Source organism: Paroedura picta, chromosome 13 (genome assembly GCF_049243985.1).
Source record: "Paroedura picta isolate Pp20150507F chromosome 13, Ppicta_v3.0, whole genome shotgun sequence".
In the NCBI taxonomy this organism is placed as follows: domain Eukaryota; kingdom Metazoa; phylum Chordata; class Lepidosauria; order Squamata; family Gekkonidae; genus Paroedura; species Paroedura picta.
In genome coordinates this window covers 31,878,853-31,903,845 of record NC_135381.1, presented here as the reverse complement: position 1 = coordinate 31,903,845, position 24,993 = coordinate 31,878,853, and the positions used below count along the sequence as shown (strand labels likewise).

The window sequence follows — 24,993 nt, the reverse complement described above, 5'->3', positions numbered from 1 at the left end:
ACAAGTGTGATTTTTACAATATTCATGTAATTCCTTACAGTGCACAAGGACACTACCACCAAAAAAAAAAAAAAGGAATCACACTTCATTTTATCACAATGGGATGAACTATGGACCTCTGTAATTTAAGCATAACCCAAGTTCCTAAAAAAAAAAAAAACCTAATGCAAACAAAATGTGGAGTCCATCTTTAGCTTCCTATTGGTTTCTGAGCTTCTACAACAATACACTGTTAGCACATTTCACAACAAATATAACAATCAGATTGGATCAAATGTCCAACTAGTCCAGCATTCTATTTCCAAACAGGGGTTAACCGGATTCTTCTAACCTGCAAGTAACATATTATGAAAACTTGAGGCACTTAAACATACATTAGCAAGCAGCAATATCTACTGATTCTCCTTGCAGACTCCCCCAAGTCCGCTCTTCCCTATTCTAGGAAACCAATGAACTGCAAAAGGGAGAATCAGAAGAAATCACCATTCCTCTCCTAAGAAAAGTTAGATGCCTTTAGAGTATTTGGATCTGCACAGTCAGATAAAGAGCACCCACAGTTATTGGAATTCTATGTACACGTTAGATAATGCACTTTCAATGCACTTTAGAAGTAGATTATCCTGTTCTGCACAGGAAAATCCAACTGCAAAAGCACATTGAAAGTGCATTATCCATTGTGTGCAGAATGGACCATATTGAGGCAAGGTCATTATTGTCTACCCAGACTGACAACAGTTCTCTAGAGCAGGGGTAGGCAAACTGTGGGCCTCCAGATGTCCATGGACTACAATTCCCATGAGCTCCTGCCAGCATTTGGACATCAGGAGGGCCACAGTTTGCCCACCCCTGCTCTAGAGTCTCATGCAAACCCCACCTTTTTTGTTAAGCTGGATGTGCCAGTGATTGGACCTAGGGCCTTCTGTTTATCAGGCAGATGCTTAACCATTCAGCCAATGCCAAGTAAAGACATACATCAGACAAACTTATTTTTTCCTTGTAACCAAATGCTTGACATCAGAAAAATCTGCCAATGTTTCTGAAAGGCCTGAAAATTTGTGCTCAGACAAGCAACGTGCCAAATGAAAGAATGTATTACGTACACAAATTCTGTGCTGTCTTCCCATCCAGTATTCTTAACTCCTTCACTCTTTTCTTCAGCACAACTATCTTCTTTTCTTCTTTATCCTCTAGTGCCTTTTTGACTGCAAACCAAAGGTATGCATGAGTATCTTCGGATTCAGTAAAAGAAATGTCCGTTTTTTAAACACTTACAATGCTTGCCCTTGTATTGAGCTTAAGAACTTTCATCATAGAGCCAAGATCAGGCAATTGCATGTGTGAAGAAGTGTAGGCTAATAAAAGCAAATTTAAACTTTTCTCTTCAATGAACAGCCTTGTTTGCTAAAACAAGATCAAATTATACAATGAATTGTTTTCTGTCCAGTTTGGCGGTGTTGCACAGCTCCTGTTGCCCTTCCTCATTTACTTTAACCATCTCTGATTGTTTCCGAGGGAGCAAATGGGTTGCCACAACTTCTGCCTTCAGCACACTGAGGCCTCCTACAGGATGCAGCTGTGCAGCGCTATTATTTTATTTATTCTCTGCACACACAAGTTAATTTAATGCATAGCCTAGGGAAATGGAAAAGGTTCAGGTGTTAGGAAAGGTGAGTGAAATGCTTAGCAAAACAAATCAAAAAAGAGATCTAAATTAAACCTGTTGGTAAGCAACCGAGATTTTGTTTTGATTTAATACGGTGATCTATTTTGTGAGCAATAACGTATTTGTTTATCAAAGCTGGGGAGGAAAAGCTGATGCAACATGCTGAAAGAGATTGTTTTCCATTGAAGCCTCGTGTTATGTACTACTTGTGCAGCTGAGAGGTAGACGCATTGACTACACCTGTAAACTAATGAATACCACTGAAATTATAATTTTATTCTGACACCTGCTTGGTACCTGCAGAAGTAGAAATGGCATTTGCCAGTGAGCCAGAAATACAGGAATATTAAAACAAAGCCAATTGTTCAGGTGAAAAGGAAAGCCCATAAGAAGATTGCAATGGTTCAGAGACTTAATTAAGAAAAACTTCACTATTAGCTCATCTCAGAATCTGGAAACACATGGGTTTTGAAAATTAACAGCTGCACATCACCTAATGTACTCTCACACCTAATCATTAACTCAATTACTGAATACCATTAAACATTACCTTGGCAAGATTTAAGCATTTTAATGTTAAGACAGACTAAGATCATAAAGCAAAATATTGTACTCTTGGGTCTATCACACAGTTAGCTGAGAGGTTTCCTAAACATAGTGTTACCAAGAATAAGGAATTTCAGAAGGTTCCCTTCTCACTCCTGCAGCACCTGCTGAAATCCCCTCTACTACACAGTTCAGACTTAACCACTGCAAAAAAAATTACTTTTCCCCACAGTTTTATGACAAAACAGAAAGCCTGTGAAATGATACCAACAAAAATCAATGTCAATGTGTACAACTTGAAAAGCATAAAAAAATTGGAATTGTCCATCATACACTAGGGAAAACATTGACCCGAGGCATCAAAACTTGAACTCATCTGATATGCATTGTCAAACCCAAGTAAATTCTGGATCAGGCTTAAGGTTTTGGTTATCACCTTTAAGGCCATACACGGTCTGGGCCCAGTATACCTAAGGGATCGACTCTCCACCTACACCCCTCAAAGAGCCTTGCACTCTACTACCTCCAACCTCCTAGTGGTCCCTGGCCCCAAGGAAGCACGCTTGACCTCAACCAGGGCCAGAGCTTTCTCCATTCTGGCACCCACCTGGTGGAATGAGCTCCCAGGGGAGATTAGGGCCCTGACGGAAACTAAACAGTTCCACAGGGCCTGCAAAATGGAGCTCCTCCGCCAGACATTTGGTTGAGGTTGACCCAAGCCATCGCTTCCAATTGACCCCCAAGCCCCCCCCCTCCAACTATGACTGCTGTGAATCTACACAACCCACTGGGTCTCAGTAAGAGTTAAGCTGAGACTCTTTGCAGTTATTCTCTCATGGTATTGTTATTATCGTGTTAATTGTTATTGTTGTTATAATGCTATTGTTGTTATCACATGTTACCATATGTTATCCGTATCTTTTTTCCTGTTTCCTGTAAACCGCCCTGAGCCTTCGGGGAGGGTGTTATATAAATATAAATCAATCAATCAATCAATAAAGGTATTCCTCTGTAGCAAAATGAGAGAACATCCACAGGTTTGACAAGCCATAGGCATCAGGTTGCCACAGTTTCTATAACTTTCATTGTGGCATCTCTTATTTTCTTGGAAATTCTTAGTGCAAATATGAAAGGTTGGTTTCAATCTTCCCTCTGGTGAAAAAGAAATGTTGACCATTGAATATAAAATCCTGGTAGCTGATAAATGAATTTCGCTCCTATATTTTTGGACTGGTTCCTGAATGCAAATCAAATGCATCATGGCATTCTATGACCTCTCTCTTGACAATATGCTCTCTGATGCAATGTTTCTAGCTGATTCAGGATAGATCCCTCCATAGAGTATTAAAGGAATCAAGCTGCTAAATGGACACTCAATAGAACTAGCTTTGAAGACATTGAACTGGAAAGGGATGCTCATTTCCTGTGCATGTTTCCTCCATAACCGGACCCAGAGGGTAGGAGTGGGGGATGAGTTCTTGGGCTCCTATAGACTCCCTTGTGGGGGTCCCTCAGGGCACGGTCCTCTCCCCCATGTTATTTAACATCTTTATGCGTCCTCTGGCCCAGCTGGTATGTGGATTCGGGCTACATTGTCATCAATATGCAGATGGCACCAAGCTCCACATGGATAGCCACCTGGACTCCCCCCCGGAACCATCTGCCAGATGTTTGGAAGCAGTGACTGAATGGCTTCAAAATAGTTGTCTAAAACTCAACCCCTACAAGATGAAGGTCCTGTGGCTGGGAGGCAGGCGGTGGGCCAGGAAATGCAATTACCAACCTTGGCAGGGACGCAACTTACAACCGCGTCCCAGGCCAGGAACTTGGGTGTGACTATTGACACCTCCTTAACTATGGAGGTGCAGGTCAAGAAGGTAGCCGGTCAGGCATTTTACCACCTTCACCAAGCTCAGCTACTAGTGCCTTACCTGTCCCCTGAGCACTTGGCCACAGTGATCCATGTGACAGTCACCTCCAGAATAGATTTCTGTAACTCGCTCTATGTGGTACTGCCCTTATCTTTGATCTGGAGACTCCAGCTGGTACAAAATGCAGCTGCTAGGGTCCTCATAGGAACACCATGGAGGGCCCACATCCAGCCTGTTCTGAGGCAGCTGCATTGGTTGCCAGTTGCTGTCTGGATTTGGTATAAGGTTTTGATATTAACCTTTAAGGCCTTACGGGGGTTAGGACCCATATACCTGAGGGATTGCTTATCGCCCTCTGCCCCCCACAGAGCCTTACCCTCTGCGGTTGATAAAGAAGAAGCACACTAGCCTCAACCCGGGCCAGGGACTTTTTGGTCCTGGCCCCAACCTGGAGGAATGAGCTCCCGGGTGAGCTCCCGGGTGACATCCCAGAACCCTGATATAATTGAACCAGTAGCAAAGTTTTTTATATCTTGCCATGAGAAATCGTGAATGTATTATGTCTAAAGCATGATCTTTGCCTTTGTTCTCACTAGCAGTGGATCCTTTTGCACTTTCCCTTCTTATATTGTACTTTTATATGCTACTAAAGGCTTGTTGTTGTTGGGTGAGCTGCAGGCCCTGCGGGCTCTTTTAGGGTTCCACAGGGCCTGCAAAATGGAACTCCTCCACCACGGAGTGAAAGGCCAACTCAGTGCCAAGATACTTTCCCCAAGGAATGCCATTGCAGCAGAATGTTCCAATGCAGGGCGGCGGAGTGGGGGTTCATTTTTCATGAAGGCAGGATTGTCTGAGACTGCAATCCCACTTTTCTGCAAAATAGAGCGCAAAGCCCCAGTCAACCCAGCAGCATCGCACATTGCCATGGAGACAGGTTGGGCATATTTGGTCCCCCCCCCCCAAGCCACTGTAGCACAGGGAGGAACTAGGCCTTCCAGGCTAGGCTCTTCCTGTGTACACAGGCCTGCCCTGGCCTAGACTCCGATGGCAGCCATGACAAAAAAGCCCTACAGTGGGTTGGGGCTGGGAGGGGGTTGACATAGTGGCAACAGCCCAGCCTTTCCTCCCCATGCATAATTGGTCCTTGTGTAACTTTTCAAGCCTTCTATCTATCATTCATATCAAATGTCAGCCTTTGGGATGTTGCCGCATGTAATTAGTAACCATGCTACTGTAATAGTCACAAAATTAAGCATGTGCAGGTGCTCTGCCAAGGTTGCAGAATAGTTTAAATGTGATGCTGAGCAAATGCAAAGTCAGATAAGGAAGGCTTTTTGCTTTGCTAGCAGCACATTTACATCAGGTCCAACAAAGGTCATTAGAAGGGCAGTGAATAACTTCCATAATACTCTGCATTACCCAAGGGATCTTTTAACAGAAAATCACCCCAAAAAATCTGCCTTCTGCTGCTGAGACAGGGCAGAGGTGCCTGATGACACTACCCAAAGGATACTGCACTATTGACACTATGGAGATAACTGGCTAAATAGTTGTAGGATGCATTTTTGGATTGTGTTAAACTCTTCAGACATGGCAGATTGAGCCAGTGTTATTAGTGAACTACAATCAAGGAATTGATATGAACTGCTGTTAGCAGCTACTTTGCTGACTTGGAAGTAAGCTGCCAAATCAGACAGCTGTGTGAAACAGACCAGGGGATGTGTGATTTTTATCAAACATTTGCTAATGTTTAACACAAGATGTTATACCCAGTCAACACATAGTTTGATGTCTTTTGGACAGCAGCCCAGGTTACTATGAACTAACTCTGCCTCACTGTTAATTGCCAGATACTTATTGATCTAGCTCAGGGGTAGTCAAAATGCAGCCCTCCAGATGTCCATGGACTACAATTCCCATGAGCCCCTGCCAGTGCTGGCAGGGGCTCATGGGAATTGTAGTCCATGGACATCTGGAGGGCCGCAGTTTGACTACCCCTGAGCATTTCCGCTATTAGACTCTTGTGCAGAACTGTACAATAGCTACAAACAAAACATATCTACCCTTACCATAAACAAAGGCTCATCACGCCACTGTTTCAAGCAAGCAAGCTTGTTTTAGCTGTTAAAATACAAGTGTGTCTAAGGATCAAGGGAACATCTTTACTAAGCATGACACATCTTTTTCTGAATGCACATAGTCATAGACAACATTCAGAGAGTGAATGATGAAATCACAGTGCAACTAGGCAAGAAGGCAGACAATATGAAAAGAGATTAGCGCTGCCCCATCAACTCTGAAATTCGTTCTTATGAACTTATCAAGAGCTTAATAAATGACAAGACTAATTTTGGTGTTTTCCTCCAGCATAAGATATCAGAACAGTGCCCTGTCTACTTTTGCTTGGAGCACAGTGCTGGCTGTTTTCATAGCTTATAGGAAAGGGAATAAAAGTTTCGTTCCTGGGAGGCAAAAACATGTATTCAGTGAAAAGTCATCACTCTGATCCATTACGCATGGGCCAGAACGCCCGAAATGAGGCGGCAGGGCATCGGGGGAAATTCCCAATTATGTATGCGGACAGTGTGGGCGTATCCCAGCCTAGGCCCTTGGAAGACCCGCGTTAACAAAATGCGGGTTTTGCGGAGTCCTGGCACTCCCGAGGGCACAGGCGAGGGCCACCCTGACTGAGCCCCATGCATAACTGGAGGAGCTGGACTTTCAGGCCCGAACTACAGCATCCCTGCAGGGACGCCTCTCGCCCCTGCCTGCTCTGTGGCCGATAGGCGAGACCCCTGCCCCCACCATGGTGGGAGAGCAGCATGCTGCTCCCCACTATCTTACAGTGAGGGCCCCCTGCCCCCAGTTCCCCCAGCTGCTGCCAATGCTTACCAGCGCTCCCAGCGCTTCCGGCCCCCCATTGCATGTGTGGGACCGTTGCACCAGCACAGCTGGCAGAGCTCCACCCCCATGCATACATGGGGGATGGCAGGGCTTTTAGCTCTGCCGCAATGGCATGGCAGCAGCGCAGCGTAGCTACTGCCGTGCATAATGGGTCTCTATGAAATAATGCAATGCTATGGGAAAGCTAAGCACAGAAACTTAATAGCAGAAGAACCGGCTTCCAAGTTTCTTAAGGATTGTTTAGTCACAACTTATGAATAAACATCCCAAATAACTACCATCCACATATGTCTCTCTTCTTCTGAAGTGGACAAGTTGCTAGGTTCGGTCAGGGCGACCACCTGCCCCCTCGACCCCTGTCCTTCTTGGCTCCTCAAGGGAGGTGGCCAGAAGATAGGGGGCCAGCTCAGAGACATCATCAACTCCTCCCTGAGTACGGGAGAGTTTCCTGAGCGGCTCAAGGAGGCAGTGGTCCGCCCTCTCCTGAAGAAACCATCGCTGGACCCGCTGGACCCTGTTAACTACCGCCCAGTGTCGCATTTAGCGTTCCTGGGCAAGGTAGTGGAGAGGGCGGCAGCGGACCAGCTCCTGGCATTCTTGGAGGAAACTTCAGCATTCGATCCATATCAGTCTGGCTTCCGCCCTGGCCACGGGGTGGAGACGGTTTTGGTCGCTCTGCTGGATGACCTCCGTCGCCAGCTGGATAGAGGTGGGTCAGCCGTGTTGGTCCTTTTAGACCTATCGGTGGCCTTTGACATCGTGGACCACGAACTGTTGGTCCATCGCCTGGCCGGCACGGGGATACGGGGCACAGCCTTGTGCTGGATACGCTCCTTCCTCCAGAACCGGTCCCAGAGGGTTGCTGTGGGGGATGAGCTCTCGCGGCCCTATAGACTCCCTTGCGGGGTCCCTCAGGGTGCGGTCCTCTCCCCCACATTGTTTAACATCTTTATGCGCCCTCTGGCCCAGCTGGTACGGAGCTTTGGGCTGGGTTGCCATCAGTATGCGGATGACACCCAGCTCTATCTCCTAATGGACGGTCACCCGAACTCCCTCCCGGAACCATTTGCCAGATGTTTGGAAGCGGTGACAGAATGGTTCGAACAGAGTCGCCTGAAACTCAACCCCTCCAAGACGGAGGTCCTGTGGCTGGGGGGAAGGGGGTGGGAACAGGTAACGCGTTTACCCACCCTAGCAGGGGTGCAACTTACCATCGTGCCCCAAGCTAGGAATTTGGGTGTGACCATTGATGCCTCCCTGACTATGGAGGCTCAGGTCAAGAGAGTAGCGGGCCAGGCATTTTTCTACCTTCGCCAGGCCCGGCTACTAGCGCCCTACCTGTCCTCTGACCACTTGGCCACAGTGATCCATGCGACAGTCACCTCCAGAATAGATTTCTGTAACTCGCTCTACGCAGGCCTACCCTTGTCCCTGATCCGGAAACTACAGCTGGTACAAAATGCAGCCGCTAGGGTCCTCACTGGAACATCTTGGAGGGCCCACATCCAGCCGGTGCTGAGGCAGCTGCATTGGCTGCCAATTGCTGCCCGGATCCGGTTCAAGGTTTTGGTTTTAACCTTCAAGGCCATAGGCGGGTTGGGACCCACATACCTGAGGGACCGCCTACCGCTCTATGTCCCCCGCAGGGCCTTACGCTCTGCGGGTGAGAACCTGTTGGTCATTCCCGGCCCGAAGGAAGCGCGCCTAGCCTCGACCAGGGCCAGGGCTTTTTCAGTCCTGGCCCCTACCTGGTGGAATGAGCTCCCGGGTGATCTGCGGGCCCTGCGGGATTTGTCAACTTTCCGCAGGGCCTGTAAAACGGAGCTCTTCCACCAGGTCTATGGTTGAGGCTGGGGTCAGCAAATCAGGGACATCGCTCCCCCCCTAGGAGTTGGAGTGTACGCTACTCCCCTATCCTTTCCTCTTCACCTCTTAATAATTGGGGGAGGGATGGGATTTTTAGCTGCCATGTTAGTTAGTAGATTGATATTTTAATGGGAATTTTAATGGGATTAGTTGTTGTGACCCGCCTCAAGCCTATCAGGAGAGGCGGGAAATAAATCTAATAATAATAATAATAATAATAATGTCTTTTCCTTTTGCTAAGTTATATAATAAAAAAACATGATCTTTCAGAGTATTTGGATGAAGTTAATAATTCTATGGAACATTTTAGATACGTGGTTCAAATGCTGTCCAATACAGGAGAAGGCAGGAATAAGGAAATTGCAAGTATTGATCAGAATTAAACCTTGAAAGGGGAGAAAGGTGAAATATGACAAGACACAAATGAACAGGAAACATAGAAGCAAAAATACATGTTATGACCCCTGAAGCAATGCAATTAGACCTGAGTGAACAATTGCTTGAGTCTAAGCTGCCAAACACCTGTTACTATGAGCAATGCCTTGGTTAAACTGAAATGTTAATTGCCTTTCAATAGCAGCAAGTCATCCACATGTCGAGAGTCATATACTGTGTTTTCCGTCCCATGTCCTCAATTCAACAAAAATGACCAGAAACTTCTAAGACAATACTCTCCCCTTAAGCATTTGGCATTGACTGATTAATTTAGCAGTATCTATTCCCAGCAACTAAAATAATTCACATTTAATTTGAACACAGACAGCACTTTAAAACAGATTTCTTCAGACTGCTGACTTGTGGCCAAGCCCACTATGCACCATCTGAAGTTACACCACAAATGTATTGCACTCTCTTCTACTCACAGTTCAACATTCACAAGCAAGGGACCCTTTTTACACCAGAATGACCACTTTGGTGTAGTGGTTAGGAGTGTGGACTTATAATCTGGCATGCCAGGTTCGATTCTGCACTCCCCCACATGCAGCCAGCTGGGTGACCTTGGGCTCAACACGGCACTGATAAAACTGTTCTGACCGAGCAGGAATATCAGGGCTCTCTCAACCTCACCCACCCCACAGGGTGTCTGTTGTGGGGAGAGGAAAGGGAAGGTGACTGTAAGCTGCTTTGAGCCTCCTTCGGGTAGGGAAAAGTGGCATATAAGAACCAACTTCTTCTTCTTCTTTAATGGAGAACACTTATCGACATGTCTTCCAATATAATGAGACCAACTTGTTTCCAGGGAGGGGGGACATCAACTATATCACCACACCTGATTTCTCACCAGATGTATTTGATGTTGCTAAATCTCAATAACACAAAAGACCATTCAGGGTCCTGCAAGATCATATCCCAAAATCATTTATATGAAGTGTTGTCTGGATTACTGAGTCTCCAAACAGAATGTCTAGACTATGAATAAAAATTGCTGTATTATTCTAACCTCCTTGTTTGGCAGTTAGGGATTTAATAATACTCCAGTCATCCTGGTTTACAGCTCCTGGTAGATAACTGACTTGAGTTAGGTTTTTTTTTCCTAAGAGAATTACAGCACACCTTATATAATCCTTAACGTTACAAACAGGACATTTATAAACAGGTCATTTCAGTTATAATGGAAAGTTATCACTTGCATTTTATAGCATCGACCCTCTAATCAGAGGCTCAACATCACAACCTTCAGCAATAGAGTCAGTCTTGCTCCCAAGGTAGCAATGGGGGATTGAGGGGAAATCAAAACTGTCAATATTATTCATAGAAGCCGCCAACATTGTCCATGTTTCCCAGTATGCTGGAGGCAATACAATACAGGACAAATCTACAATAGCTTTTCATCCCAGCCTTTCAAAGCACCTGCCAGCCACACCCATTTGTCCAATTAAGTCAACAGCTGTGTGGTCTAAATATATACATATGATGCCACCTGGAAGGTATGCAAATGGCACATTTATCAATTCCTACAGTGAAAATAAAGTGTCTCCACTGCATTCCAATTTTCCCTGTCATCATAAAAGTCAACATTCCTGATAAAATGCTAAAAGGCAAGTACAAGGAAGAAAGTTAAGAACAAAAACAAAAGATTTCTTTTAAAAAATACTCATTGTAGATTAATTTCCAAACTGTGATATCAACTTAAATCAAAGCCAGCCAGATACAAAAACTCCATTTAAAAAAAATGATGTGAAGTTGCATCTGTTTCTCAGTACTGGTACTGTTTCCAAAGAACAAATCTATGAATCTGCCAGATGACTTTGCCTCATCAGCTAGCTTGATGGACACATTGTCAGATTATTCATGTGTGCCTGAACAAAAGCACAAATACTGCTACAACCAACTGCTGTTTGATTGCGAGAGAGAGGGAGAGAGAGAGAAAAAAAGAGCCAACAGAAGAAAATTAGCATCACTCTTTGGATAAAATCTGCTAATTTTTCTTTAATTGTATTTGTATCTAAATGCATCTCAAGGATAAGTTAAGTAGCACTGCATAAATGGGTGTCTATGTGCTTACTAAAAGAAGACACATTCCAATAACTTCCCAATTCACCAAGGTCACTAATTTGAAAAAAAAAATACTTTACAAAGTACTAAGAACAAATCCGGCCGTGGCCCCATTTACCAGTGGCATATGGTCATCATTGCTGGTGGTTGGGAGGGTGGGACAAAGGTGGGTAGAAAATCTCTTCTGACGCAGGCTAGGTCACACAGGAAGTTATCCAGCCAGCCATGAACAATTGTGGCTGTGCTGTCCAGGATTGTTGCTCCCACCCTGTTTCAGTGTATTTTTGAATTTTTGCTGTTTACTTTCTCCATCACAGCAGCGGTGCATGTTTGAGGCCGGATTCTTTGGGCCTGAGCCTGTGACTTTGGGAGCCTCCTTATGAGGATGCACATATGCATCTGCAGCAGTGTCTTCTTAGACAGGGAGATGGCTGCTCTACATGGCGAGGTGGCTGAAGGGAACCCCAACAGAGACTGATGCTTGTGGTTTCTCCTTAGTTTCACATTCCTGGTGGTCTGGCAGGCTTGATGGGTAGGGGGAACTTGACAGCGTGTTGCTCAGACCCCACGGGCAGGCCTGCCGGTGGGTTCTCCTCCCCAAGGGACTGTGGTCAGCTGGCTGCAGCATGGGGAGGAGAAGTTTGTTGGATCCTCCGCCTCACACTTGATTTACCTATGCTCATTTGTATAACAATAAAAGTTGTGGTCTCAATCATGCCAAGCTGAAGGTTATTGGGAGTAGCAGGTAATAAATCAAATTATTATTATTATTATTATTATTATTATACTTGTCTGTATATCTTTTGTGCTGTCCAACCCCTACCCAGCAAAACCAAGCCTCTGCAGTTGTTCAAGTCTCAAGGAAATGGGAATGCAAAACGAGTCCCTCAAAAGCATGTGTAAAGGCCACTTTCCTCTAAGACCTGCTCAATATTATATTGCCAGTAGAGGGGCAGGGGGATCTTGGATGGTTTTATTTGCTTATCTGTATAAATCAGGGGTAGTCAAACTACGGCCCTCCAGATGTCCATGGACAACAATTCCCATAAGCCCCTGCCAGCGAACGCGAAAGGTTTCTGCTCTCCTGAATAACTTCTAGAAGCTAAACTACCGTAAGACTGTATATGTTATCTGATGTTTTATAATATCTTACCCAACCTCTCCCGGTTTGAAACAGGATGTGCGGGTGAGGAAGGAAAATTCAGGGCATGACTGAAATCCCCTTCATTTCACAATTCTACAGTTCCAATTTACCATGATGTACAAAAGGAGATGTCTAGGCAAAATTACATTTATTTCTTTTTGGAATGTTTGACTAGGACTAGATACCAAGGAACATTAGAAGAAGAAGAAGAGTTGGTTCTTATATGCCACTTTTCCCTACCCAAAGGAGGTTCAAAGTGGCTTTGAAGTCACCTTCCCTTTCCTCTCCCCACAACAGACACCCTGTGAGGTGGGTGAGGCTGAGAGAGCCCTGATATCACTGCTTGGTCAGAACAGTTTTATCAGTGCCATGGCGAGCCCAAGGTCACCCAGCTGGTTGCATTTGGGGGAGCGCAGAATCGAACCTGGCATGCCAGATTAGAAGTCTGCACTCCTAACCACTACACCAAACTGGCTCTCATATCCTATACACCACTATATTACATATCCTATACACCAAAATTCTTGGGAGGTTAACAACTATTCCCAATAGCAACTAACCCTAACCCTAAGAAGAATCTCCAGTCTGATTTTCCCTTCACATATCTGAAGACATGGCTTTGAAAGGCTCATCTGTAACCACTATGCCACAATTCCCAAAGGTCAGTCCTCTCCCACACTCAATGAACATTCCAAACCACAGGTTATGGACACCCATATCTCCACACCCATGCCCTCATTTGCCACCACGCCACCACAACCTCCCACACAACACACACATTCAACTCCATGCCCTTACAGACTAGACAGCTCCTCCCCTTCCTCTTCCCACTGCCAAGCTCTAGCGTCCATTGTATTCTTGGATACAACGGGCTTTGCCCCTAGTAACACTATAACACACAACACCAAATACATAAAACATGATATATATAAAACATAATCCCAGACAGTTAGGACCCAGTTTTCTTTAACTAGCATTCCAAATATTGATGTTGCAAAAAAAAAAAAAAAACTATGAACATATCAAAACAATTCACAGTCCAAACAACTCCTTATTACAGAGATAAGTTTCAGCCAGGAGCATTCTATTCTGAACGCATATGAATAATTCTAGCTTCACCTTGATTTTAAATTAACATAATACTAGAACACCTGTGAATATCCTTATTCATTTTAATTAAAATACATACTTCACACAGAATAAATATTAGAAGGGAGGAAAGATAAGTATTTTCATATAGTTCAGCTATTTATCTGAAACTTCAAAGTGCCACAAATAATATCCTTCAACTTCTTTTTTTTGGAGAATTTCTCTTTTTTGCCAAATGTGCCAATACAAAAATACATATTAATCAGCCGTTTATTCAGATAAGGAAATAAGCACAGCATATTCACTTGATGTTAAACCTGCACTTACCCACAAAAATCAGACAATATATATTGCTTGCATCCAGCTCATAACAAACTTCCAAATCCTAATAGAAATGAATTAGTTGCACAGTACTGTGTAAAGTCTTTGATGTATATCAATTTCAGGGTTTTAAAAAGTGATACAGCTACCTAAAGTGTGGCAGCTACCAACAAGACATTCTCTTTAGGTATATGAATGAAATGTACTATTGAGGTCATCATTGTTAAAGCTCATCGTATTCAAAAACAAGGAGGGAAGAATAGGTATATTTGCAATCCAGTGACTCAAGGTTCAATCAAGTTCTAAGCTTGATTTGAATCCTGTAAGGTTACCACTGAATTAAGACTTCTCTCCTTATCCCCAAATTCAAGTTTTTTTTTCTTTCTTTCAATCTATATTGATTATGACGGACATTTGAGCAGAAATATAAAGAAGAGTGAGTGTTCCATTTTTGTGAGCATAAAAATTGTATCCCTAAAAAAGAGACAGTATAATGTTTGAGTGAAAGTAAAACTTTACGCATGCAACCATTTAAAAATCTTGCCTGAATTTCCTATATTTAGAACGGCTTCTGGATGATGTATAAAAACTATTAATGTTTTTTGAGCTGAAATAAATGTGACTGAGCTTTATGAAGACAAAGTATATAAATTTAATTTGCCCAAGATAAAATAGAAATATGACACTTTGGATTAGATCTATTTTGTTCTGTGGCCAAAACACAGGTGCTATCAGGAGATCCATCATCCAGAACTCCAGAAGCCCTCCCGGTGTTGTTCCTGCAGCACCATGAGTACAGAGAATCATTGCCCCTGAAATAGTGTTCCATCTGTAGCTTGCAGCTAATAGCAACTAATGGAACTTTTCTCCATAATTATGTGTAAACAAAGCTGAGAAATCTGTGCTGTTGTACCACAAATCTACTTTCACTGCACCTGGTCCCCCAAAGGCCTTTCTAACCACCAGAACCACATTGGCTCTCACCTTCAAATGACACCCAGTCTACATTCTTGTGTTCTACTGCTGCTGAGTTCTGGCAATGATCATAATTTTAATTAATGTTGCATTCTTAATTAATGTTGCCATCCGCATGTCTTGTGGCTGGCTCCTGGGGGCGGGCTCTCCACGGGCCGGCCCAATCCAGATGCACCCAGATTGGCCCATACAACCAGAAGCAGTGTCCGGACACCCAGATGTGTCCCTGACACACTGCTCCAACCTTAGTGGCTTTACCAAAATATCAGAGCCACTAATGTTTAATATATATATATGTGTGTGTATATATATGTGTGTGTACACACACACACACACACAATTATTATTAGTAGTTTAATTTCTAGCCTGCCTCCGAAGACTCAAGGCGGGTTACATAAAATATAAATTCCAGAAAATCCCATAGAAATCCTTAACCTGTATAACTCCCAAGGTACCAAGATCGCCATGTCCCTCCTACCTCCCACAGTCATTTAACAAGGGATGCACTAAATGTTATATAATATACTAGTTTCAAAGCCCCTTTATAAAAAGGGGTTTTGAAAGGGGAGAAGGCGCGTGAGTCCAGCAGGGAGGGAACCCCCAGCAGCCGTGCTTCGCGCGACTGCTGGGGGTTCCCTCGGGCGGCGGTCTGACGCTGCGAGAGGCGCTTCGCGCCTCTCGCCGGGTCAGTCCGGGAGCAACTGCGAGCCGCGCTGCGCGCGGCTCGTAGTTGCTCAGGCTGGGAATCGGAGGGACCAATCGGCAGGCGCTTCGCGCCTTCCGATTGGTCCCTCCGATTGTCGTGAGGAAGGGTCCAACCCGGACCCTTCCTCATCACGGACAAAGCCCACCTCTAGGGGGCTTAACGAATTATTTAGTCCGTGGCGCCACGGGCTGTTTAAAGATAATAAAAGTTGCAGGGACACAACTTAACATTTCACCCACAGCAAGGAACTTGGGAATGATTGTGGATGCCTCCTTTACAATGGAGGCAAAGGTCACAGGGGTAGCGTGGATGGTATTTCATCATGGCCCAGTCTTGTTTTTAGAATCATAGTCCTGGAAATTCCAGCTGGTGCAGTATGTAGCTGCTAGGGTCCTCACTGGTTTAAACTGGAGGACACATACCCAGCCAGTGCTGAGGCAGCTGTACTGGTTGCCAGTTTTGGCTCCCCTGCCCTTCACCCTGGCCTCCTGTCATGACTGCTGGTGGGGGGACATGCTTGCTTCTAGCCCGCTTTAAAAGCAGGCTTTACCCCCTAGGATATACATATTTTGCCATTGACAGCTATTGCACAGAAATTCTTCTAATAAATCCTTGTAGGAATTCTTATCTTCTGTTTCTTTCTACCATACTGAAGAAGAAAACAACTCAGAGATGAGGGTGGTGTAAAGAATAAATCATTGCATCTACAGATATCGCTCAATAAGAAAAAGTTCATTTCACCAACTTCCATTTTGATAACTTTATCTGAACAAGATCAGAACAGCATTTCATTTTGATATAGATTCAATATGCTAACTGTGATCTTCATTAACAACTGCCACTTTATTTAAAGAGTGATTTGGAGGCAAGAATACCCAGTGACTACGTTAATGCAAGCACAGAGGAGTCACTGTTATAGATACATATAAATTTGGCAATGGAACAATAATTCACTAAATGATTAATCAAGCATTCCATACTTCACAAATGATGATTAAAACCAGCTTTAGTTTAATGGCTGGGGGGGGGGGAACCTGACAACTACATACAATTATGACTGCAGAGGATAAAGCATATTTTATGAATGGTTGTCTTATGCTTAATCATTTATACGCGGAGCGAGAGTATTTTTCCAAGCCACGAACATCATAGCATTATCCCAAATTGTCTAATCAACATATTTTTAGGCTCTGGAAAATGTCTGCTAACTGTATTTTATTCAGCTTTGGCCAATGATTCTAAAATTAGGATTCTGAAGGTGAATGTTCACTCATATGCAGGCAGAAATGGGAACATAATGTTAGGCTGATTAGTGGCATTATAGTTTGCCAGAAGTTTCCGTTATTGTCTATAAATGTGGGAGAAAACAGTAACAAAAGACCATTCCACATATATGAATATGGACAAAGGTTATCATTAATAATAATAAACATAAGAACATCTATTCTACCAGGATTATCAGCTTTCCACAATGTCTCAACATTATTAATTCTTTCAAATCCCAGAATCTTTTATTTGCTCCCCACGTTTACAGTATAAATGGACTGTGATTATTTACTTTAATCCCTCATATGATCTTACATACTATTGCCCAATCAAAAAGCCTCAGTTCTAATAACTGTTTCCAGTTGTTCAATAAATAGGCTCATTCTTAGCAATATAAATTCAGATAATTTTCATAGGTAAAAATTGCTGGATCATAACCAGTTTGAAGGTAGAATCAAATATTATTATGATTATTAGATTTATAGAGCACCCCTCTCCGCGAACAGGCTTGGAAAGTTTACAAAATAATTAAAATATTCACAATCAAGATTTAAAGCATCCTACAACTATAACTCCCAACCTAATCCCCCTTCTACCCCACCCATATTGATAACCCTATCCATGTAAATGCATTTTGAGTCCAGTTTTATTCTGGGCATAGGTTTCCATGTGCATGCATACTTGATCAGTTATTTGTTCCACTAGTTCAGACCAGCACTATGCACTTTGGTGGTAGTCACCTCCAAGAGGTATGAAAAGAACATCCATTTCTGCCATCTTCTTTAGCCAAGGTTGATTTCCCACTCTTCCAATACAATCAACTGGAGCCAGTCACATTTCTCTCAGAGCTGTGTCAGACTCACGTACCTAACAGGTTGTCTGTTACAAGGAGAAGACTAGGAGATTGTAAGCCACTTTGACTGTTTATGCACTGGAGGTTTCATACCTGGCTGCAGGCTGAAGTTGTAGTCATGGCAGGTTGCCCCACCTCTTCCTGCACTCACATGGGGGAGCATTTGGCCCAGTGTACCTCATCCGCCCCCGATTTTTGGTCCTGCATGGAAACTGGGGCAGTGAAGTTCCCAGTGCATAAACGGTCTTTGTGACTCCTTTGGGTAGTAAAAAGTGGGGTACAAAAATTAACTCTTTCTATACTGCCTTATCCATTGTAGGGATGGTGTCACACTTGGATGGAGATAGATGGAGCAGCAACACATGGTAAGTGACAGCCATTAATTACTAATGTAACTTTATTTCTCCAATGTTTTTGTGAACTACAACTGAACTTAAGGGGACTGATTGTCTGTTTTAGCAAAGAATTATCATATGGCATCATATGGCTGAATTTGGATGTTGTGGCAGAGTTTGCTAATTTACGATAATTAGCTTTTGTCTTATATTTCCACTGTTATGATGGTTGTTCATTAGCCTGAAGAATAGCGCATGCACATGAAAGCTCATGCCTTGAATAAATCTTTGTTAGTCTTAAAGGTGCTATTGGACTTCAAAGGTGCTATTGGACTTCCTTTTCCCCCATGCTCCATGTAAACCGATCTGAGCCATGGGGGAGGGTGGTATATAGAAGGAAGGAAGGAAGGAAGGAAGGAAGGAAGGAAGGAAGGAAGGAAGGAAGGAAGGAAGGAAGGAAGGAAGGAAGGAAGGAAGGAAGGAACGAACGAACGAACGAACGAACGAACGAACAAACGAACGTTCCAGGCAAAAACTTCTAGATGTGATGGAGGTGGCATAAAACTCCTGTTTCACCACCTTCACCGCCATCTCATATGCCTTCATGAGCTTGCAATAAGATGTTCTTGAAGCATGATTGCAAATCTTCCTCCACAATCACTCTAGCTGTCTCACTTTGTTCTTCCTCCCTTGAAACTCCCTGGTATACCAGGGAGCTAGTATGAGGCAAGGGCAAGAGGACATTGGGGAGGCGATCTCATCAAAGGTGACAGATGGGTGGGACTGCCAGTTACCCAACACAGTGATAGAGAGCCTGCTCCTAGACAGAAAGATAATGCTCTAGTCTAAATACTATATTCTCTCTCTCTTCCTGAACTATATAATTAAATGTATGTAAACCAGAATGTCACGCTGCTGTAATCACAACTGATTAAAATTTCATAAATATATTTTCTTGATTTGGATTTAAGGGGAAAGAAAAGAGTTCTTTATATTTGATCTTTCTTTGGATCACCACTAGCATAACTGTATCCAAAAAGATAAGTTTCCTGGAATATGAAAGGCAATTTCTTGAGCAGTCCAAGTTCTGAATTTTCCTTCATTAGACTCATGCAAAAATCATTCTCTATAATATAGGAGACCCATAGATCAAGACTACTTATACAAATGTATTCATATTTCATGCTAATTAGTCCCTGTACACGTAATCTCTTTCCCTAGTGTGTCCAGTACATGTGTCTCTGTCCTCGATTGCTCATTAAATTTGCCACAGTTCATTTGAGCACTGTATCATTGTGACTGAATCAGACTTTTAGAATCAGAAGGCTCTTGCTTTCCTTCTCCTGTGTATTTCTTACAAAAATTTTACAAGTTCTCGTGCTGCTGTAGAAATAATGCATATAGTAGTCAATGTGCTCTCTAAATGTATAAACAAGGTTATCACAAAGGTAGACCACTGTCCTTAGCACTTCAATTGTGCATGCAGGTTGTATGCTCCGAATCTGACAAGTTCTGAGATGCAGCAATCCTTATTCTGTTTAATGGGGGCCTTGGAGACCAACAATGTTGAGAAAGATACAGAGCTCGCTGTTATGCTGAGACTCTTCTTCAATGATTATAAATCCCAAAATCACTCATTCCCCCTCACCTCAGAAACTACTTAATTTTAACATGGAGAATATTAAACAGAGGGTGTTCCTTAGTTGCTATGCTAACATTCCCATGTGGCCTGGATCACTAGCAAATTAATTTTTTACTGGTTATCAAAAGGTGGTTAAGAAGAATGGACGCTGGGCAGTGAAATCTCAAGGGCGTTAGATGAATTCATTTAATAGTTGTGCTTTTCTTCTAATCCCTTTTGCCTCCCCCCCCCCCCTGTGCCAGATCTGGATGACTGACCTTCAAAGACCAATGCACAGTATTTTTTACAATTAAGTCTAAAAATACAGTTAAAAAACAACAACAATAATGATACTGACATGCAACCACTCAGTCAGTCAGTCAGTCAGTCAGTCAGTCCGGCAACTAATGCAACCGCCTCAGCACAAGCCGAATGTGGACCCTCCAAGGTATTCCAGTGAGGACCCTAGCAGCTGCATTCTGTACCAGCTGCAATTTCCGGGACAAGGACAAGGGAAGGCCCAGATAGAGCGACTTACAGAACTCAATTCTGGAGGTCACCGTCACATGGATCACTATGGCCAGGTGTTCCAGGGATAGGCAGTGCACTAGTAGATGGAAAATGCCTAACAGGCTATTCTGATGACCTGCACCTCCATAGAAATGGAGGCATCAAGGATCACCCCCAGATTCCCGGCACAGGGTGTGATGTTAAGTTGCACCCTAGCTGGGTTGGGCTTCCTGGCCTATTCCCTTCCTTTACAGCCACAGGACCTCTGTCTTGGAAGGATTGAGTTTCAGGTGACGCTACTTGAGCCAGCCAAACACCAACAGAGCTAACAAGAATAAACAAACTGCCCCTTTCCAGCAGGAGCCAGAAATCATACATTAAGGCAATCAGCACCATCTCCACCCCGTGGCCAAGACAGAAACTCAACTGGTATGGGTCAAGCACCGAGATTTCCTCCCAAAATGCCAGGAGCTGGTCCACTATACATTATTAATAGTATCAACACAAACGTGTTCCTTGTTTGTTCTATTTTTAGTTAAGTTTTAGTTAGGCTTATGGATCAAGCTTTACATGTTTCATTGTGGTATGACAGACACTTCCTTTGCAGTTGATACCATGCCAATCTAGGAATATAGGCACATTTCTGTCAACAAGGTTACTCCCAAAACAAGGTCTGCACCGTGAGGCCATCTATATCTTGTGTTTTCTAAACCATTATATGAACAGAAAGGTCATATACAAATTGGGAGCCAATGTAGATGTTCCTGGGGAGGGGGGGCAGTGTAGACAAAGGCTGAAGTGACATCGTTCCTATAAGCCATTCAACCTCCTATCTATCTCTCTATTTTATATGACACCCGTCGTTATGGCTCAGGGCGGTTTACATGGAACTTTCATGAAACAGTACATTGTAAATAAGTATTACTTTGAACATATATAACAATTTGATAATAGGAACTTGTGTCAAATAGAAGAATAATAGAAATTATTTCCAAACTCAATATTTAACAATAGGACAGTTCTCCATTTTTCTGCACTGTGGTTTCTGTTCTTTTCTATGAGTACAGATTGCTCATGGGAGGAACCTCTGGGCTCTAGTTGGTGTATTTGCTTACTTGCCTAGACTGAAGGCCTGGTGGAAGAGCTCCAGTTTACAAGCCCAAGAATTGTTTTAGATCCAGCAGGGCCCTGATGTCATCTGGGAGCTCATTCTACCAGGTGGGGGCCAGGACTAAGAAAGCCCTGGCTCTGATTGATGATAGACTAGCTACCTTGGGGCCAGGGATCACCAATTTGTTGATGTTAAAGGTAAAGGTATCCCCGGTGCAAGCACCGGGTCATGTCTGACCCTTGGGGTGACGCCCTCTAGCGTTTTCATGGCAGACTCAATACGGGGTGGTTTGCCATTCCCTTCCCCAGTCATTACCGTTGACCCTCCAGCAAGCTGGGTACTCATTTTACCGACCTCGGAAGGATGGAAGGCTGAGTCAGCCTTGAGCCGGCTGCTGGGATTGAACTCCCACCCTCATGGGCAGAGCTTTCAGACTGCAGGTCTGCTGCCTTAACCACTCTGCGCCACAAGAGGCACAAGAGGTTGATGTTACTGGAACATAGTACTCTTGGTGGGAGCCTGCTTGGGAGTAGAGTGAAGGGTTAATAACAACAACAACAACAACAACAACAACAACAACAACAGTAGTAGTAGTAGTAGTAGTAGTAGTAGTAGTAGTAGTTGGAGAGATTTCTTAGGTACTCAGGGCCCAGACCGCATGTGGAAGGTGATTACCAGAAACAAGACTGATTTGATAGTCAACTGATAGCCAGTGCAGCTGTTGGAGTACAGGCCGGATGTGGGCCCTCCAAGGTGTTCCTGTAAAAACCCTGGCTGCTCGATTTTTCACCAGTTGAAGATCCCAGATCAGGGTTAAGGGTAGCCCTGTGTAAAGCGAGTTACAGAATTCTAGCCTCAAAGTGATTGTCACTTAGATCACTATGGCAAGGTGTTCTGGGGCCAGATAGGGCCCTAGTAGCTTGGCTTGATGCAGGTGGAAGAATGCTAGCCGAGCTACTCTTGTGATCTGCTCCTCCATGGAAAGGGAGGTTCCAAAGTTCATGTTCAGGTTCCTGGCCGAGTGTGCAACTGACAGCTGCACCCCATCCAGGTAGGGTAATCGCACTTCCTTGCCTTGACCTTTCCTATCACACCACAGGACCTCCACCTTTGAAGGATTTCGCTTCTGATGGCTCTGCTTGAGCCAGCACATTGCTACTTCCAAACATCTGGCTAATGAGTCTGGGGGTGAGTCAGGATGGCCCTCCACCCCAAGGAAAACCCTGGAGGAAGGAGATCAGCTACTGAAACACTGTCAGCATTCGACAGCAATTGAAGTTTCCATCCTCTTCTCCAGAGCAGCTCTATTAGAAAGCATTGCAGTAATGTAATCTAGACATAAATAGGAAATAACAAAGACAAGTCTAAATCTAACCTGCACTGGGCAGTTGTTGTGCTAAAAAATAGTCCTTCCTACCACATAATATAGGAAATGTTAAACTTTTTTTTTTCCTGTGCCTTTCTCCCTGCAATCAAATTGACAAGAATAGCATTTGTCCTGAATTCCTAGAATTCTGCAAAGGTTACTGAACTCTTTTAATGTTAACTTAATGTTCTTGTAGAATTAACAGGATTCTGCACAGTCCTTTCACTCAAGCCTTCCAAGCAAATGTCTTTAAAAGCTTCTCTTAAAAACCTAAAGTTTCATAGGTATTAAATTTAAAAGGGGGAAAAAAAAACATTTTTTTTAAAAGTCAGTTTGACTCAAAGGCTGCACATGTGCCGTACAAAGCAAATATATTAGTTCTTGGTCTTCCCTGAGAATAAATCTACTCTCCTAAGGTATCCGTTTTGCTTTGAAAACAGGTCCAAGTGCAATTGTCTGATGAACAAAAGATGGACCGGAGCGAGCTCAATGTTTACAAGCGTCACTGTTGCTGGAAGCACTGGTGTGTCCTGGCGTCACTGGAATGCTGCTCCTTATGGAGACCTTTTGTATAGTGGTGAATGAAATGGCTACTGATGCGCTCTCAATAAAAGAGGACTTGCGTGCCCTACAAACAGAAGCAGGTGCTATCGAACGGCTAGTGTTCTCAGACAGAAAGTTCACACAAAAGGGGGGACGCATAGGCAATTCCAGAAGGACCCACAGAGTGACTCTTTTAAACAATGGTCCAGCTGCAGCAAAGCCACATGTATCATCCTTAAGGTTAATTGGCAATCCACAGCGCTCTACAGCAAAACTAATTTTGAAAGCTCAATAAGAATGAGCATGTCACATCCACAACAATTTGGGATAGGGGTGGGGAACAGTCTATCGTGGCAAGCCAAGTCTTTCCGTTTTTAATTGTGCCCACCAAACTACAGCGATCTTCAGATTCCTCCTGGAAAATGAACAACAGAGCTGAACTCACGAGAACAGGCAACTTGATCATCTTTCAGCTTCTCGACTGACACTGACAATCTAGGATATACATCTAGTTACAGCTGCATCTCCTGGGATGCCGATCTGTTTTGCTGTAGCCCCCTATTCCCCAGTTGAAAATTAGTTCTTCACTTTTCTATTATCCACTATCCTCTGCCTGGCAATCAAACTCTTAATGGGGTGTGGGGAGGGATGGGGGGGGGGGAATCCAGGCTGGATATACCCGAAGATCAAGAGAGCCACCTGCAGTTTGAAACCCAGAAGACGTCAAAGGAGGGTTATTTGTTCTTTCATCCCTATTAATCATGTTTAGAGACTGGTGATCCCCACACTCTTTACTTGATCACAGCAAGTGCATCGTCCTTGCGATTAATATCTACTTGCATCTTTAGAGCAAGCCTTGCTCTCAGCTGTGCCCTCTTGTGGCTTTTGTTTAAAAAAAGAAGGCATGTTATATGAACAGGAAAGGGCAGAATAACCCCCACCCATGTTTTCCACTGCTGTGTTTTTTGTCAGATCAAGATACTCAGATACTTTCTTTCTGTAGAAAGGTTTCTAGCATTAAATGTCAGCAATTCACTCTGAAATCTCCAGAAATTTTAAACAAAAGATCCTGCGCACAAAAGTTTCTAAAGGCAAGCTTAAAAGTTAATGGAATTAGTTTATTGTTATTTGCACGTCTCTGAAAAATAATAGAAACTCACCGATTCATTTTCATTGGCTGTTCTCAACTATGAATGGACATCAAGTAGGTAAGCTTCTTTCTAGTTACCTCCACCAAAACAGGGAATGGTTACTCTGCCAAGTTATGACATTCCGCTAAGGAATGTAAGCAGTATATATGTCTTTTTTAATTCCTAAAATACTTATTAAAGGTAGGTCAGACTAAGAATGTGTGACTGCCCCACTGTCACCCAGTGAACGTTAAGGCTAAAGAGAATTTGAAGATGGGTTCCTTGAACCAAATCCAAATTCTAATCGCAACAAACTAAATCTCAAGCTACCCATCCCCTTTAAAGGTTGTGTTGCATATTTTTGTGGAAGGTATACTCCCAAGGTCATGTATTCCCAAGGTCCTACAAGACCAAAATCGAATAAAATCTAATAATAATTTTTTAAAAAAAACTTAAGCAAATATTAGCAGTTTAAATGTGAAAAAAATTGTTCTGCAATGTGTTTCAGAGTTTATTAGGATTACATGAAATAAATGAATGTAATGTGCATCATACACAGTACATTAAAATAATTGTATGTTATTTTCCAGATTTTGAAAACAGATGAAAGCTCAACTTCTCTACAACAATAAAAAACATAAAGGTTTAATGAAATAGTGTCTTTGCTCCTTTAAGAA

At 43.4% G+C, this 24,993-nt stretch overlaps 1 protein-coding gene across 5 annotated transcripts in view; it reads right to left on the bottom strand.

Moving 5' to 3' along the window:
* Positions 1–24,993, bottom strand: part of DIAPH2 (diaphanous related formin 2) — a 420,337-nt gene that overhangs the window by 269,010 nt on the left and 126,334 nt on the right. For all 5 annotated transcript variants that reach the window (XR_013226383.1, XM_077309067.1, XM_077309071.1 and 2 more), the window contains one exon: positions 1,101–1,202. Coding sequence is in view for 4 of the 5 variants with exons in the window: in XM_077309067.1 (XP_077165182.1) it covers positions 1,101–1,202 (102 nt within the window). In the remaining variant the exon portion in view is untranslated. The remainder of the gene's footprint in view (positions 1–1,100; positions 1,203–24,993) is intronic.